The sequence below is a fragment of the Amphiura filiformis genome, chromosome 1 (genome assembly GCF_039555335.1).
Source record: "Amphiura filiformis chromosome 1, Afil_fr2py, whole genome shotgun sequence".
Taxonomy (NCBI): Eukaryota; Metazoa; Echinodermata; class Ophiuroidea; order Amphilepidida; family Amphiuridae; genus Amphiura; species Amphiura filiformis.
In genome coordinates, this window is record NC_092628.1 from 8,922,130 (window position 1) to 8,939,466 (window position 17,337).

The window sequence follows — 17,337 nt, forward strand, 5'->3', positions numbered from 1 at the left end:
GACATTTCATCCCCTCGCATTTTCATCCCCTGGACATTTCATCCCCTGGACATTTCATCCCCTCATGTTAAAACGCTATTGTAGCGTTCATTGAGCGTGACAGTAAAAAGATTGCATATGAATATAATAATTGTTTAGGATCTTTAGAAGGAATTAAATAATATCTTTATTTAAAATTAGTCTTATTTATCCAATGTATGCACCGTGTTCTGTATGAGCTATCACCAGCTGATCACGCGTATAAGAATCGATCGATGTTGAATGGCAATAGTGCAATGAATTTACCTATTGAACAGTGCGTGTAGGCCCCCTACACAGATGATTCTAATTCAGTATTACGCCTAGTATTATTATTTAAAAGTATTATTATTTTGTTATTTTACCGGGGTAGGCCTATCGTTATCATTATATTATTATTAATATTTTTATTATTATTATTTATATTATTATACTTTGTTTTTACGTGTCCAGTATTCATCCATGTGACATTCAGACAAATCCACATGACAGTCATATGATATCCATGTGACATTCAGACAAATCCACATGACAGTCATATGATATCCATGTGACATTCAGACAAATCCACATGACAGTCATATGATATCCATGTGACATTCAGACAAATCCACATGACAGTCAAGTCAAGTCAAGTCAAGTAAAACTGTATTAATCCACAAGGGAAATTACACTCATGAGTGCTCATACATACAAAACACATTATTACTACAAAATATCATATCAAAAACACAGTGAAAAAGATGAAGCTCTGTCAATTTAGGCCTACATGTCACTATTAAGAATAGCGCCCCGAGTGTAGTATGAGTTATGAAGTCTAATAGCTTGTGGAACGAAGGAGGAAAGATACCGGCTTGTCAAGGCAAAGGACAAGCGCATCCGACCAGATCTGGGAATCAGCTGACATATGAGAAACGATCGTGTGGATGACCAGAGTCATCCATCAAATCAGTCAACTTCTTACTCAACAGATCAGCATAAACAGTTTCATATGATATCCAGGTAACATTCAGACAAATCCACATGACAGTCATATGATATCCATGTGACATTCAGACAAAGCCACATGACAGTCACATGATATCCATGTGACATTCAGACAAATCCACATGACAGTCATATGATATCCATGTGACATTCAGACAAATCCACATGACAGTCATGTGATATCCATGTGACATTCAGACAAATCCACATGACAGTCACGTGATATCCATGTGACATTCAGACAAATCCACATGACAGTCACATGATATCCATGTGACATTCAGACAAATCCACATGACAGTCATATGATATCCATGTGACATTCAGACAAATCCACATGACAGTCATATGATATCCATGTGACATTCATGTGGTACCTCACTCACCTGTAATAGTCAGCACTTCGCTTTCCTTTACACTATTCCTGCTACCAGTAGACGCAATGACAATCTCATCACCGACTTTCCATGTGACTGGCTTCATCAGTGTCAACCTCTTGTCACCTTTTTTGATGGTGTGTGCCAGATGAGTCCATGTCACTGGGACAGGATTGCCTTGAATAAAAAAAAAACTGGTTAGAACAGTGATGCAGCCAGGAATTTTTCCAGCGGGGGGTAAAAAAATGTGACTTTCCGGGGGGAAAAATTTGATAGAAATTGTAAAAAATAGTCAAAAAGGCCTAAAAATCTTAAATATTATGTCCCCATTTCCTCTTGACTATGCCAATGAGTTAGAAAACATTACAGATCCATGCTGCAGCAACAAGCGATAAAGACTCTGAATTAAAAATGTCAATAAAACGTGTACCATTACTAGGCAACATGATATAGCCTCAACGTACATGTGATGTGACACACACGTACAGGGTCGGACGCAAATCGCAGACACGCTATGTCTGTGGAGTCGGTATAATGGTAGCTGGGTAGCAATTAGGAAAGAAAGAAAAGAGGTTACGTGTGTGCCACTATAATTTACAAGTGTATGTTCAAATAAATAAATATAATATACAAACCTATGACAACCAAGGGCAACAATTATACAAGGAAAGAAGGAAAAGAGGGATGAAAACTATACTTCCTTGTGTTGGGTTTCATCATAATATATCGTTAATTATCTCACATTTGTCTTTATTACACAATCATGGCAATAATGAAAAAACTTGAATACATTATAAGCCCTTCAACATGTTCAACCCGCACCTTACAAGATTCTGCCAAGCTTGTTTCTTTAACTTATTAAAGCTGTTTTGCAAACTTGATGTATTTTTGATTTGATACAATGTATCAGCCTTTTTTAGGTACTGTATTTTAATTGTGGGGTACTAGTGGGGAGACAAAGAACTTACAGCCAGTTGTAATTGGGGTAGAATAAAAGTCTGAGATGAAAAATCTAGTTTGCGTCTAACATCACCTGTTGATGGTTTCCTTATGAGATGGTTTGTTTGCAATCCAGCAGAAAAACGGCATGCCCTATATGGCGTTAGTTTTGCATGTTCAAACATACACACCATCTCAAAAGTTAGGTTTTAGTAATAGAAAACTCATGCTGAAGGCACCATGTCAACAACGCCTAGAAAAGTTGTGTTTTGCCTTGTAAATAAAGATACCAACATTGTTTCCCATTTTCTGTGATTCCTTTTCTTTCATGAAGGCACCAAATTAAGGTACCTTGTACATGCTAGTAACCAAGCGTGGGTTATAGGGAGTTTGATTGACAGGATCATCATGCTTTTTTTTCTGACTTTTATTATTATAATGGCTCATTTAAAATCCACACTCCCCTGTGAAAGATTTTGGAAATATCTTCCCCAGGGAGAGTATGAATTTCAAATGGAATGAACATATTAAGCTGCTCCATTTGCATTCCATACACCCTCTGTAAAAAGATTCAACCTGAATCTTCCATAGAGGGAGGGTGAGTTTCAAACGGAACTGCCTAATGTGTTCATTCCATTTGAAATTCATACTCCCCCTGTGGAAGAGATTTCCCAAATCTTCCACAGCAGGAGCATGGATTTTAAATGGAATTGCCCAATGCCTGGCTGTTCATACAACCTGGTTATAGTCAAAACAGGTGAATTGTGTCTGAGCGATGAATTGTCATCCAGGTTGAATAAAAAATAAAAAATAAAATAACAAAATTACTGGAATTACCATGTAGATCTAGGGTTCCATTCCGGACCGCAATGACTTTGGCTCCATACAACGGTAGCTCTTTTGATCGGGGATTACCATGCATCTTGATGGTAGCTTTATTGGTGAATGGTTCCTGCTCTGTTCCTATTTGGAGGCACCCACCATCTACAATAAGTATGTACTCAGCCTGCAATGTGATGCTCGCTTGCTCATCATCAAATATCAAACATCCTCCTGCAAGGGAGAAAGAGGTGAAATATGGACTGCTACAGTCAAAACAAAACTTAATGGTATCATTACAAAAATACAGATATTAAATTGTTGTCAAATTTATCCACAGAGGTCCACTATAACCATAGGAGAAATACTGTACATGTTCACGTAACCTCCTTCAACTCATTTGCATAGTTTTGGATACCAGGATTGTATTCTGATTTGTTGAACCTTCTAATTAGCATACTATTGGATACCTTTATATTTGGTGTTACCTAATTAATTATTAATTTTACTACATTGTTTACATAGTGACGTCATTAGAACTGGTCACTTCGTCAAACATCCGACGAACAAACATTTCCACTTTTCTTTCCATTACTATTATTGTGTAAAACCATATACCTGACGTGTCTATAGTGATAGGAAAATATTTCTGGCGATGACCCCATGTTCACATTGGCTAAATGTGCCTATCCACCACAAACTGGTCGTAAAGTCGGCATTTTCCATTTTGAGATAAATCAAAAACAGTATATGGATTTCTATGTAAAATATATTAGGAATTTGACCTTTGATGAGCCATAACTTTACTTTCAGATGTTCGATGAAGCTGGTTGAGGTGTCATTTTAAAGCTGAAAGTGAATTCTTTCAAAATCTGCATTAAACAGAAAATGACCTACAATCCAGGAAAAAAAGGTTGGCACAGTTTGCCTGTCTTTTGGTATATCTCTGCCCCGCTCCCCAATTCAATGTTGGACCAAGCCATGTTGTCAACAGGTCCGTGAGACCCTCCAACATTGAATGATGGGGAGTGGGGAAGGGTGAGATATAGGGGGGAGTCTGTACTTCACATATATTGCATGCATGTTTCCCTCGCCTCCCCAATTTTAATAGGGCACGCATTTCCATTGTTTGTGCAGGTGTGCCAACTATTAATTTCCTGGGTTGTCCGAATCAATTCCAAAAATATGCATCTAATTTCATATTTTGGCTTGTAAAATAAAAACCGTTAAAGGTATATGGCCACCAAATTTTCAGGAAATAAATCTCACATGCATATCAATATATGAAATTAATATTAACAAAAAATATTGTGAAATAAGGTATAAGTCAAAAGAATGTTATATAATTGCTGATTATTTTCGAAGTTTAAAGCTATGATAACTCGTCCAAAATATGCATCTAACTTCATATTTTGGTTTATAAACTAAAAAACATAAAAGGTATGACCACCAAATTTTCAGGGAGTAATCCTCACATTCATATCAATATGTAAAGTTCATATTGATAAAAAAATATTGTGAAATAAGGGATAAGTCAAAAGAATATTATATGATTGCCGATTATTTTCGTAGTTTAAGGGCTGGGGTATGAGCGTTTGGACAGTATTTATTTTGGGACATCAGAGCACATCAGACATATCGAATTGCATTCTGAATACGAAGAATGTCATTCTGATATCAAATAATTTTGATTTTTTGAAATTCGCAATTTAATACACATTTTATGGCAAATCATTAAAAATTGATATTTTTGATATTTAACACGAAGTAAACTTTATAAATCTGATGATTTATACTTAAAGTGTATGTAGGTGGGATGAAAAGCCGACGATCAATTGAAAAATTTGACCTTTCGTATTGAAGATATGGATTTTTCCCCAAAACACCAAAAAAAATTAGGTCTTTTGGGGAAAAATCCATATCTTCAATATGAAAGGTCCAAATTTTCAATTGACCGTCGGCTTTTCCTCCCTGCTACATACACTTTAAGAATATATCATTAGATTTATATAATTTACTTCGAGGACTCTTATATATCAAAAATTTGAAAAATATCAAATTTTTATAATTTGTCATAAAATTTGTATTATATTGTGATTTTCAAAAATGAAAATTATTTGATATCAGAAAGACATGCTTCGTATTCAGAATGCAATTCGATAGGTCGAGGTGCTCTCATGTCCCACCAAAAATACTGTCGAAACGCAATAAACGCTCATTTTAGATCCCTTAAAGCTATGATAATTCTTCCAAAAATGCATCTAATTTCATATTTTGGCTTATAAAATATAAAGCATTAAGCATATGGCCACTAAATTTTCATGGATTAATCCCCATATTCGTTTCAATATGCAAAAATTAAAATTAATCAAAAATAATATCGATAATCAATTATTATCGATTATCGATAATCAATAAATCCTTTTTCAATATTCAATGTTTAAATTGTATACATTTTTGTAGGCCTACGCAACCAACAAAACTGTATATCTGCAGTAATTTGAAATACTCCTAAGTGCTATAAAAGCGTCATTTTTTACCATTTATATGCACATCATATCTCATGCAACCTGAATGAACGAAACTTGTTTCCGGTTTGGATTGTAACACCTTAAAATTCACATTTTTAGTAAAAAACGGTTCAAATATTTTTTTTCTGAATTGAAAAATCTCTCATGGTATATAATGGCCATATTAGGCATTGTGATTGGCAATTTCAAACTTTTTTTCAGTTCAATCATCATGGCCGTGGACACGTGATGCTCTGTTTTGAAAGCCATCCGAGTTTCCATTTTGACAAACAACTCGGTGCGGCAATTATGGTGATATTTGTACAGTGCCGTAAAATAAAGGTAGAAATACAGAAAAAAAAGATGGACGGACATTGGCAAAAATTAATATAATGATGAATATAATATGATGAAGGATATTGTAAAATAATAACAAAAAGAAAAGAAAAAGAAATCTAAATATATTCAGGGGCTCGAACCCGTGTTCCAATCGCCTGTGGCAGATACCGTATCCATTGAACCACAGAGCTGTGTTACTTCAACATGCTTAAACTATAATATAATGCTATTCAAGATGCATGTATATAAATATCGCTCTACAAGCGGTATACAGTCAAACAAATCACACTTTTACAGCATTTGTTTCATTAACTGAATATTTATCATATAGCAGGTGTTGGCTGACATTGTGCTCCACATTTATTTCAGTTTTGGGCCGGGGTAAAATGACTTTGGGACAAAAACGAACGATATTCACGTTTGTATAAATAAAAAAGAAAGTAATATTCTATTAAAATTCTTTACTCTTTAAAGATGTGTATACCGTCCGATTTTGTCCCGTAGTCATTTATCCCGGACAAAAACTGACCTAAATGTGAAGCACAATGTCAGCCAACACCTGCTATATGATAAATATTTAGTTAATGAAACAAATGCCGTAAGAGAGTAATTTTTTGGACTGTATACCGTTTGTAGAGCGTATATTTATATACATGCATCTTGAATAGCATTATATTATAGTTTAAGCCTGTTGAAGTTACACAGCTCTGTGGCGCAATTGATACGGCATCTGCCTCAGGCGCAGTGGAACACGGGTTCGAGCCCCTGAATGTATTTAGATTTCTTTTTCATTTTTATTTTACAATATTCTTCATCATATTATATTTGTCATAAGCCAATGTCCGTCTTTTTTCTGTATGTCTACCTATATTTTACGGCACTGTACAAATATCATCGTAATTTCCGCACTGATGATGTTTTTATATAAACATACGTAAAATTGCCCTATCTATGATAGGGGTGCAATTACATTAATTTGATGTAATAATAGCTGATTGAAAATTGCTCATTCAGTTCTTTTTATTTATCATTTGAATTAGAAGCAATTCGATGTAATACTGCATTTAAAAATCATTCTTTCTTTTTTTTGTCAAAGAGTTTTCGCATAATTCAGACCCAAGCCAAGACGCAAAACCAGGCATTAGCGATGTTTTTAATGACCACCCCCTAAATAAACAAATACATTTTTTCTATTTTTTTTGTTTATCGTAAAGCCCTATCACTTATACATGTATGTGTTTGTGTGAAATATGAAGATAATACAACATTCCGTTGCAAAGTTATTGAGTAAAAACGGAAAACAGATGCAATATTTAGGATTTGACTCGGACAATCCAGGAAAAAAGGTTGGCACAGTTTGCCTGTCTTTTGGTATATCTCTGCCCCGCTCCCCAATTCAATGTTGGACCAAGCCATGTTGTCAACAGGTCCGTGAGACCCTCCAACATTGAATGATGGGGAGTGGGGAAGGGTGAGATAGAGGGGGGAGTCTGTACTTCACATATATTGCATGCATGTTTCCCTCGCCTCCCCAATTTTAATAGGGCACGCATTTCCATTGTTTAGTGCAGGTGTGCCAACTATTAATTTCCTGGGTTGTAGAGCCGACTTTACTACCACTTTGTGGTGGATGGTCACAAATAAGTTGTATTTTTGTTGGAAAGGGCTGGTTCTGTCCACCATTTTTGTGTGTGCAAAAGACATGTTCTTCCGCCTGCGTCAAAGAATTAGACCCGGGCTGGTACGTTTGCAACCACGCATCCGTATAACCAGATCTATATATAGTTTCACTAAAGTAAAACATCTTTGAATTTATCACATCATGGTTCCTACTGAACATAGAAACTCATCACCAAAACATGATAATTTTGTCAAATTTTGAGTTAAATTGCTACAGTCTTTTGCAGACATGCCAACTTTGAAATCCTGAATTCCGTACTCAGAAGACCAAAAAACCGTATTTTGCACCAAAAAACCGTATTTTTGTAATTTATACCTTTGCTAATAGACCCTATCGAATACTACGCCACTCATCCTCATTTAAATAAAATTCTGCCCATCAAAACCAGAGACCTGTCCCTGACACCAATTTTTTGCAACATGGCTGCCATTTCAATTCTAATACCATCACAGGTGGCTTATTCAATAGGGTCTATAATACAGTCATACCTACATGTATAATACAAATTACAAACACATCAAGTATATCAAATAAGCTCTTCACATTTAATACAATAACATTGAGTACATCATTATTACCTTAATCCTGTTGGGGCCACACACACTTGAATAGCTACTTCACTCACAAATGTAGTACACCACTCCACAGTGTTTTTTGCACCAAATGATGTGTGCACTTGAGTGTCTAAAATGCTTGAGTACAATGGTAGCACAAAGTTGCACAAAGTAACTCCATAAAACATGTTCATATTGCTACATGTAGTTGATAATGGTAAGATGCTTGCAAAAATATAGTCAGACTGATACAGGAATTTAGTTAGTTGTCTTGGCTGCTAGACAAAATGAATTTGCTCAAACTCTTCAATGTACAAGTAAGCCACATATTTTGAGTTTTTGAATATTTTAAAATTAACAATGCAGGCAAGAACTATCCTTGAGTGTTCTGAACATCATGGCCTATTAAATGAAGCTGCAGCTCCTTTACATTTAGCAAGAAGCTTATCAGGAAATTGAACGTTGTGGCAACTGTTACCTTGGGCACTTTGATGCACTTTGTATGTTAAGAAATCTGAAAGGGTTGAGGTTGCCAGATTAGGGCGGTATTCTGTGGAATTCTTCCTGACCATACTGAAAATTCTTTCATCTTCTGCGTTGCTATGGGCTATAGAAAGAATAACTAGCATAACCTTTGAAAGATTAGAGTACTTGAAGCTCTCTGATGACAGATCTTTTATGTTTCCGATATCAACCCACACACGGTCAGCACGTTTTTGGCTCACCAATTCATCAGAAAACTCATCAACCTGATACTGAGCAAACTCAATTTCTAGTTCATCTAGTTTGTCTTCCATGATGTGAAACCGCTTCACAAAGTAGGATACAGAAGAGAAGTCCATCTCTAGCCGCTTCATGGGGTTTGCTATATTTGCATGCTGCAGAAGCTCATTACAAAGTGGGAATTTGGTCACAATGTAATCACACACAGTGGTGTAATATTTTCTTACTGAGGTAAAGAACTCTTCTTTTGGGAAACAGAAAAGTCACCCAGCGAAGGAATTCCTTGACTTCTTTTCCCAGTATGAGATCACTGTCACATCTCTGATTCTTCTCCGTTTTGAAGTTGCACTTCTCAATTGGAGAACTTTCCGCAATGATAGAAGGCTTAACAAAACGCAAGAGCAAATTCTTCAAAAGAGCCCTTAACTTTTCTTGCAAGACATGAATTTTTGGAGCTTCCTCTTGCAATTCAACATTCACTTTATTGAAGACAGGTATTGTGTACTTCAAGAATATGCAATACAGTTTGTGATAATTGCTTGACAAATTATCAAAATTAATGCTGCTTTTGACGAGTTTGTTTCAGATGTCTCTGTTTTAGATTTACCTTGAAGAGGGGGAGTGGTATGTTTTGGGACAGTCCCAATACTACTGTGTTTGGTAGTACCCTTAGTTGATGTACACTTGACTACAGGAACTGATGCTTTTGGTACAGTCCCAATACTACTGTGCTTCGTAGAACTCTGGGTAGATGTAGGCCTACTCTTGACTACAGGAACTGATGCTTTTGGGACAGTCCCAATACTAGGCCCTACTGTGCTTTGTAGAACTCTGGGTAGATGTAGGCCTACTCTTGACTACAGGAACTGATGCTTTTGGGACAGTCCCAATACTACCGTGCTTTGTAGTACCCTTAGTTGATGTACACTTGACTACAGGAACTGATGATTTGGGGACAGTCCCAATACTACTCTGCTTTGTAGTACCCTTGGTGGATGTACTCTTGGCTGTTGTCACACTCTTTGTAGCACCTTTGGAAGTTGATGTTTTGTCAACAGAAAACAGGGATCCAATGCTGCTAATTGCCTTGGATGCATTTGACACAGCTCCAGCACCACTTTTCTTTGTACTGGTCTTCTTCAGAACAACTGAAGCTCTAACACTGACTGTGCTACCTTTCTTGCTGGATGAAAGTTTCTGTTTCTTTGGATTTGGCGCGACATCCCCTTCTAGTTTCCGTTTAGTTGTCACACTTCCTGCTTCTTGCTTAAAGTACTTCTCTAATGGCACCCACTGCTCTAGCAATCTGTTGAGTGCTCTCTCTAAAGAAAGCCAGCGTGTGCAAACATGCTTTAGGATTGCGTGCTGTTCAACATTACAAAGTGTCTGCATCTCCTTATATTCTTTGTGGCGCTTGCTTGACTTTTCCAGGTAATAGAAGATAGGAATAAGCAAGGAAACAGGAGAAAATGGTAACTGGTTAGCCCCCTTTTCAGCAGCCAAATGGATTAAATGACATGGGCAGCCTAAGATGAACACATCTGGATTTTGCTTCTTCACAAAAGCTGCTACTCCCTTGTGTACTCCCATCATGACAGCAGCATTGTCTGCACCAAAGCATATCACATTTTTCCATGGTATCTTGTTGTCTGTCAACACTTTGTCCAGAAGAAGAAATATATTGTTCCCAGTAGATGCATCCTTTGTTACTGCAATTTCTAGAAGAACACTCAACACTTGGCTCAAATCTGTATCATAATATCGTACAACAATCGGATATAATTGTTCGTCCGCACCACGATCTGAGCTGCCGTCTGTTGATAACGAGAATGGAGTTTGCTTCAGTTTACCAAGGATGTCGCCTATAAAAACAAAAATAGCAAAAAAAAGACATGAGATCAACATGAGAATCACAGAAATGGAAAGTAGATACATCCAGGTCAGAAATTGAAAACTAAAATTTAAAAAAAAATTGGCCAGAGCTTTTAAGTGAAAGCCCTGACGGAAACAGAGTCCAGAACAAATAAATAATTAATATGGAAAGTGTTAGCAACACATTTCCATTTAATTATTTATTTGATTTTGAATGATACTGTTACATTTCAATGTTATTGTGATTGGAAATTTTCTTTTTTGATCTTCTGAGTCTTCGGGATAATTATATTATAAACGTGCCCTCAACATTTGCTCATACCTTCAAAATTGTAGGCACCCAATGATGATTCATCTACAACTTTATGAAAATCTATTATAAGTTTCATGAAAATCAGACAATCTATTTTCATGATTTGACAGTGCTGTAGGCCTACATGTAGGTCCTAAAAAAATTGCATTGACTGATCACTGATTGCCTAAAAAGAAGTAGGCCATGTAGGTCACACCTGTGTCATACCATTCACTCGGTCGGACATCCGGGAACATCCCCTTCACACAAGTCACAAGCGTGCGCATAGCAACCAGCTCAAGAAAGGGGAAATGCACATGCGCACACTGGTTTTAAAAGGCTATTTCCCTTTGTGACGCCAGCCCGACCAAAGAGAATGTTACGCAATGTGGTGGCGATTCAATTAGCCAATCAGAACCCCACAAATCAAAACACTAGGCTGGGCCAGGCGAAGGGTCTTTGGCTGCCTTTGCAAAACAAATCTAATTCTAAAATAAAGTCTATGGTCTAAAACTAAATAAAATTTATCAAGAGGAAGTAAAATTTATGCAAAATTACAAACCCACCTTTAGTGTCTTGACCCAATGTCCTCGCTATCGCTGTTGTTTTCGATTCGACGACAAGAGTATTTGGAGGCAATTTTGCTGTCAGGGAACATTTTCTTTGCCAGTTCACTAAAATGATCCGAAGCAAGAAACGGTACGTTGTGTTCGATCAGGAAAGAAGTCATCAGCGTTTCTGCCTTAATAACTGAAAAGTCAGGTTTGTTAGTAAACTGCAGGATGTTACCACTGCCACTTACTGCTTTCGCAGCAGTTTGGTGCCTTTTGGTATTAATGTGGCCATTTTTACCGTCTATGTCGCATTTCCCACCATGTCCGATTGAGAACAACAACACTGCAGAATCCTGTCTTATCAACACAGTTTCTTCCCAAGTGCCATCTGTATCTGGAATTCACTACCAATCACTGTGGTGTCAGCTCAGTCACTGGATATTCTCCGGAACCGTCTGGGACCACTCACCCTCCGATAGTCTGCCACAGGGTCATCTTTTACTTGCACCATGTTTTAAGTTATCTGCACATTTCGTTGAAATTTGTTCCCGTGACCAAGCACCTTTTGCACCCAAGTACGACTATACTCCACTACGGAGGGATGTACTCAATGGAAGAAGAGAGAAGAGAAATCTATACCGCATGTCGTGCATCTTGCGCTGTAAATATCTCTTTTACTGTTCACAATAAAACTCCACTTTGCGGTGTATTCCTCTTTGAAACACTGTTTTCGCCCAGCTTTCTTCCCATCTTTGCCTTCTTTGGATGCCATTATTCCAGTGATTTTCGTTTTCTTGTGGCACACAAAAGTCTTCAAGTTCTTGACAGATTTGTGCTTCGTTGCAAGCGTGACTACTGGTACCCTTTCGACTAGGCTCCTTTCAATTGTTCAGCCGGCAATATCCGTGTCGGTGAAAGCTACATACAGCCAGCAAACTGCGCACATTTACGATGCCAGAGTCTTAAAAGACAAGCGTGCCGATTGGACGACAAGGCCGAATTGATCAATGTTTACAAAATATCAACCAATCAAATGACAGCTATGTTACCATGCAATTCAACAGGTCAAACGATGTCAATTCAGATCGGTAGTCTATTACTGCAGCCGTTTATCTTTTGAGGCATTTTATTTTTTCATTCAGATTATCGAATACCGTATTTTTCGGGAGTTGACCGTACCACCGTATTTTTCACGTTTTACCGTACAAAATACGGTGAAACCGTACTAGTTGGCATGTCTGCTTTTGGATAGGAGCAAAAAGCAACATAATTGAAAGAAACACTAATTAACACTGAAATGAAATGAAATGAACTTTTTGTTTTATTCTGGCATGCAAATTATTACATGGTCCAAGCACAGTGAAAATATGGACTGAAACACCACTGAAAATAGCTGTCCATTCATTATCTCATTGAAACAGTGTTTATTACACTGAAATGTAATATTTTTCCATTAAAAATACTGCACTTTTTCACAGCTCATAATCAGTGATGCCAACGCCGCGCCTTAAGCGCACAATTGGGCTACTTGGCGATCACTTGCTGCTACATGTAACTCAAAAAGCATGCCGCTACATTGGGCTACTTTGCCAGTGTCACTCAGTCAGACTGTAGCAGTAATTTGATGTATTTTCCTATCAATTTAGCCGATTTTGGTTTTAGGTTTTGAGTATCTGAAGCTCCAAATTGCAATTACAATGGGTTTTGTGACCATTTATTAATCGGTCAGTAAGTACCGGAAGTTTTAACGTAAAGTGTTTTTCCGCCCAATTGGGTGATTTGTGTTCTAAATTGGTAAATCTGCCCAAATATCCTGCATTTGGCGCTTTTGTGGAAGCTGAGAAATTGGGCTACTTGAGACTCCTTTACCGCGGCCTGGTGAGTCAATGCACCATGCCTTGGCGCTGAAAAGTTTTGGCAACATTGCTCATAATTAGACAATATCACTTGTTACAATGCACAAAAAATACATTAAAGTACCTTTGAAACTATTTTAGTGTAATTTTTGATTTCTAGCATTGTATCAACATTGTTAATTAATTAGTAAGTCTTATAGTGTTAATTTCTTATAGGGACTTTACCTTGAATAAGAACCATCGTCAATACAGGTGTGTCCACATCCAGGACCACCGTCTGTCCTGCCTTGATGACGACAAAGTCTCTTTTCACTGGTAAGCCCTTACCACCCCAAGTATACCGCGATGACCATCGGTCTACATAGTGATAGTCAGCATTATCCTGTGAAATAACAGTATGAGCACATGCATAATTAGGCAAAACAATGGTTGTGCTGCTCTCAAGTAGAAAAATGGGAAGGTTTGGTTGGTCGGTCGATATTCTTTTTTTTTTTTAAACTGTCAGTTTTTAAAAATCCCCACAAATATTAAAGCCATATTATAACATTTCTGTAAAAATAGATTAGTATTTATTTTCCATAAAATGTTAGCTTTTATACTGTCACATAATCCCCTTTTAATTTTGAGCCGAACAAGTGAGGTTAAGCAAAGAAAATTGGAATTTACTACTAGCACCAATGCATGTTACTCCAGCGGTTGTAATACGGTACGACCCTCTGATGTGTGTCTCGCACACAGTGTACGTACTGTGTTATGTGTTATGAACATCGCATTCGTGTTCGACTAATATTTCCATCGTAATAATAAAATGACGGTTCTTGCATTTTATTCAAAATCTCGGATTTTGACAAAACTACAGCACCTTGGAAGTCTTGATTTTTGCAGAGTATCTTTGTTTACTAAAGTGCATTAAAATTGTGTAAAAAACAGAATTAAAATTTTTTTTGAGGGCGTTCTCCTCAGCAAATGTTGTAATATGGCTTTAAATGGATACTTGTTAGATAATCAATTTAAGACTTGTCTTTAAATAAAATGTGACATGATCAAGGGGAATTAGTCATATGTTGGCAATTTCAATCAGAAGGTTTTTGCATAATTTTCTGGCAGTTTACGAATGCTATATTTTGATGCAAACCCCATCACAATCGGACATCTGGTTTCCGAGTTATGAGCAATTTATCAATGGCTGAAAACAATATAAAACAAAAGAAATTGAACAATGTTTTTACCAATATCTCAAAAACAATATTGGTGACATCCGACTCATTCCCCTTGATCATGTCACAAATATTAACTTAAAGTGAAAAATATTGATTTTTTGAACATATCTGTAATTTATTTGTCATTCAAAAAAAATACTGTAACCCTGAATTTTCAGGATTTAGGATCGGTTGGTGAGGGCAACACAACAATTTTTGTTGCCTTATATATGGGCCCAAAATGGCTACATATTTTGGGCTAAAAATTTGCACATTTCTCTAGTACCGGCCTGGTAAATATCAAAAGAAACCTGATCCTAGTAACACTGTATCATTTTTCACCCTGATGTGGCAATGACGTTAGCGTACATTTCAATGGGCACAGCCTCATCAAATTGCTAGCTTTAGATCAAAGCGCTGGTGTATATACACACACACTTAACACGCTTAAAGACTCCACATAGATGTATGAGCGAAATACGTTGATGTCACTGCCACACTATGGAAAAAATGGTATAACTGATTACACCGGGATATACTTTGAGATTCTACAACTAATAACAGGTGGATGAACTTTGAGATCCTCACACTAGCTGATCACATGGGAATGTAGTTTGAGGTAATACTAGCTGCATCACAGGGCATGTTCTTTGAGATCCTCACACTAGCTGATCACATAGGAATGTACTTTGAGGTAACACTAGCTGATCACAGCGGCATGTTCTTTGAGATCCTCACACTAGCTGATCACACGGGAATGTACTTTGAGGTAACACTATAGCTGATCACAGGGGCATGTTCTTTGAGATCCTCACACTAGCTGATCACACGGGAATATACTTTGAGGTAACACTAGCTGATCACAGCGGCATGCACTATGAGATTGAGATCCTCACACTAGCTGATCACATGGGAATGTACTTTGAGGTAACACTAGCTGATCACAGGGGCATGCACTATGAGATTGAGATCCTCACACTAGCTGATCACACGGGAATATACTTTGAGGTAACACTAGCTGATCACAGGGGCATGTTCTTTGAGTTCCTCACACTAGCTGATCACACAGGAATATACTTTGAGATAACACTAGCTGATCACAGGGCATGTTCTTTGAGATCCTCACACTAGCTGATCACACGGGAATATACTTTGAGGTAACACTAGCTGATCACAGGGGCATGTTCTTTGAGATTCTCACACTAGCTGATCACACAGGAATATACTTTGAGGTAGCACTAGCTGATCACAGGGGCATGTTCTTTGAGATCCTCACACTAGCTGATCACACGGGAATATACTTTGAGGTAACACTAGCTGATCACAGGGGCATGTTCTGATCCTCACACTAGCTGATCACATGGGAATATACTTGTGAGGTAACACTAGCTGATCACAGCGGCATGCACTTTGATATTGAAGTGCTCTTCTGTCTCTGTTTTTTAATATCTTACTGTTGTTTTTTTAAAACTCAATTCAATTCTCAATTATTATCCCCATGAGAACTACCTGCCTATTGGTCAAAAAGGAGTTTTCATTATCAATTGGACCAATCAGCAACATTGTTAGAATAATTTCACCACGCAAAACAAATTGGGGTGAATTATTTGCAAAACAATATTCTGATTGGTGAATAGAATGAAGATATCATGTAATTGACCAATAATAGGCAATGTTAGATCAGCAGGTAATGCTCAGGGGGTTAAATTATTCCCAAATCACATGATTTGTTTTGAGTCAATTTACCTGAGTGGCTATACCGTTGTTGCCAACTTTAACCCTGACCTTGGTCTTAATGGTTTCAGAGTGCTCTCCTGTAAGACATGTAATCTGTGTAGAAGATTCGCTTTGTACTACACACACTGTCCCATCGATGGATACTTTGTTTCCTGTTGAACTGCAATGAAATCAAAATACAATACATTTACATGTACTGGGTTATATGGAACCATATAGCTAAAGTTTGTTCGGCTTATATAAGGCGGAACAAATAAGACCTTGTATTGATATAGAATGGCATGCACGATGTTGGACTCCATGTTCACGCTAGTTGTGCATTGCGTAATGTGTAACTGGCACATGCTTATGTGAATTTACGCCAGCGAGAGTTGGGACTTTAAGATGCGCGCAGTAACAAAAGCAGAATAATTTCCGCCTTATATAAGCCGAACAAACTTTAGTATTGATATATTCCCAAAACTATATGATTAATTAGATCTTCAAGTTATGAGTATTAATTATAAAGGTTTGTGCAATTAGCGCGTACAATGATTGCTGTGGAGAGGTTCAGCACTTATTTGCCACTTTAGCCTGATGTGAATTAGCATTAGACGAAAGTGGGGTTCTGATTGGTTCATTGACTCTCATCATGAAAAGCTAACCCAAGTCACATAATGTTTGTAGCGTAAATGACAGTAAATATGTACACACTTTAAATCAAAGTCAGTCAAATCCAACTGCAGGTCAAAGAAATTATACCCAAAGAGTATCGACTCAAAATCGCCCCCTGTTTAACGCTATGGTAAATCTGCATTTTGCAGGGCACATAGTGTACCTCCAGTCTTTTCCGGTAAGAGTATGATAATGTGTGTCTTTAAATAAGCTTGCACGTTATAAA

At 37.3% G+C, this 17,337-nt stretch overlaps 2 protein-coding genes across 2 annotated transcripts in view; both read right to left on the reverse strand.

Annotated features, from left to right (window-relative positions):
- Positions 1–17,337, reverse strand: part of LOC140155289 (fibrocystin-L-like) — a 68,270-nt gene that overhangs the window by 44,366 nt on the left and 6,567 nt on the right. The window contains exons 5-8 of the mRNA XM_072178066.1: positions 16,467–16,617; positions 13,747–13,903; positions 3,159–3,374; positions 1,392–1,559 (exon numbers count right to left, since the gene is read on the reverse strand). Of these exons, the coding sequence (XP_072034167.1) occupies positions 1,392–1,559; positions 3,159–3,374; positions 13,747–13,903; positions 16,467–16,617 (692 nt within the window). The remainder of the gene's footprint in view (positions 1–1,391; positions 1,560–3,158; positions 3,375–13,746; positions 13,904–16,466; positions 16,618–17,337) is intronic.
- On the reverse strand, positions 7,895–11,947 carry LOC140167860 (uncharacterized). Its single transcript, XM_072191154.1, is given in 5 exon segments — positions 7,895–9,190; positions 9,192–9,426; positions 9,763–10,809; positions 11,678–11,723; positions 11,725–11,947. Coding segments are annotated over 5 exon segments (2,016 nt in total). The 5' UTR covers positions 11,842–11,947; the 3' UTR covers positions 7,895–8,619.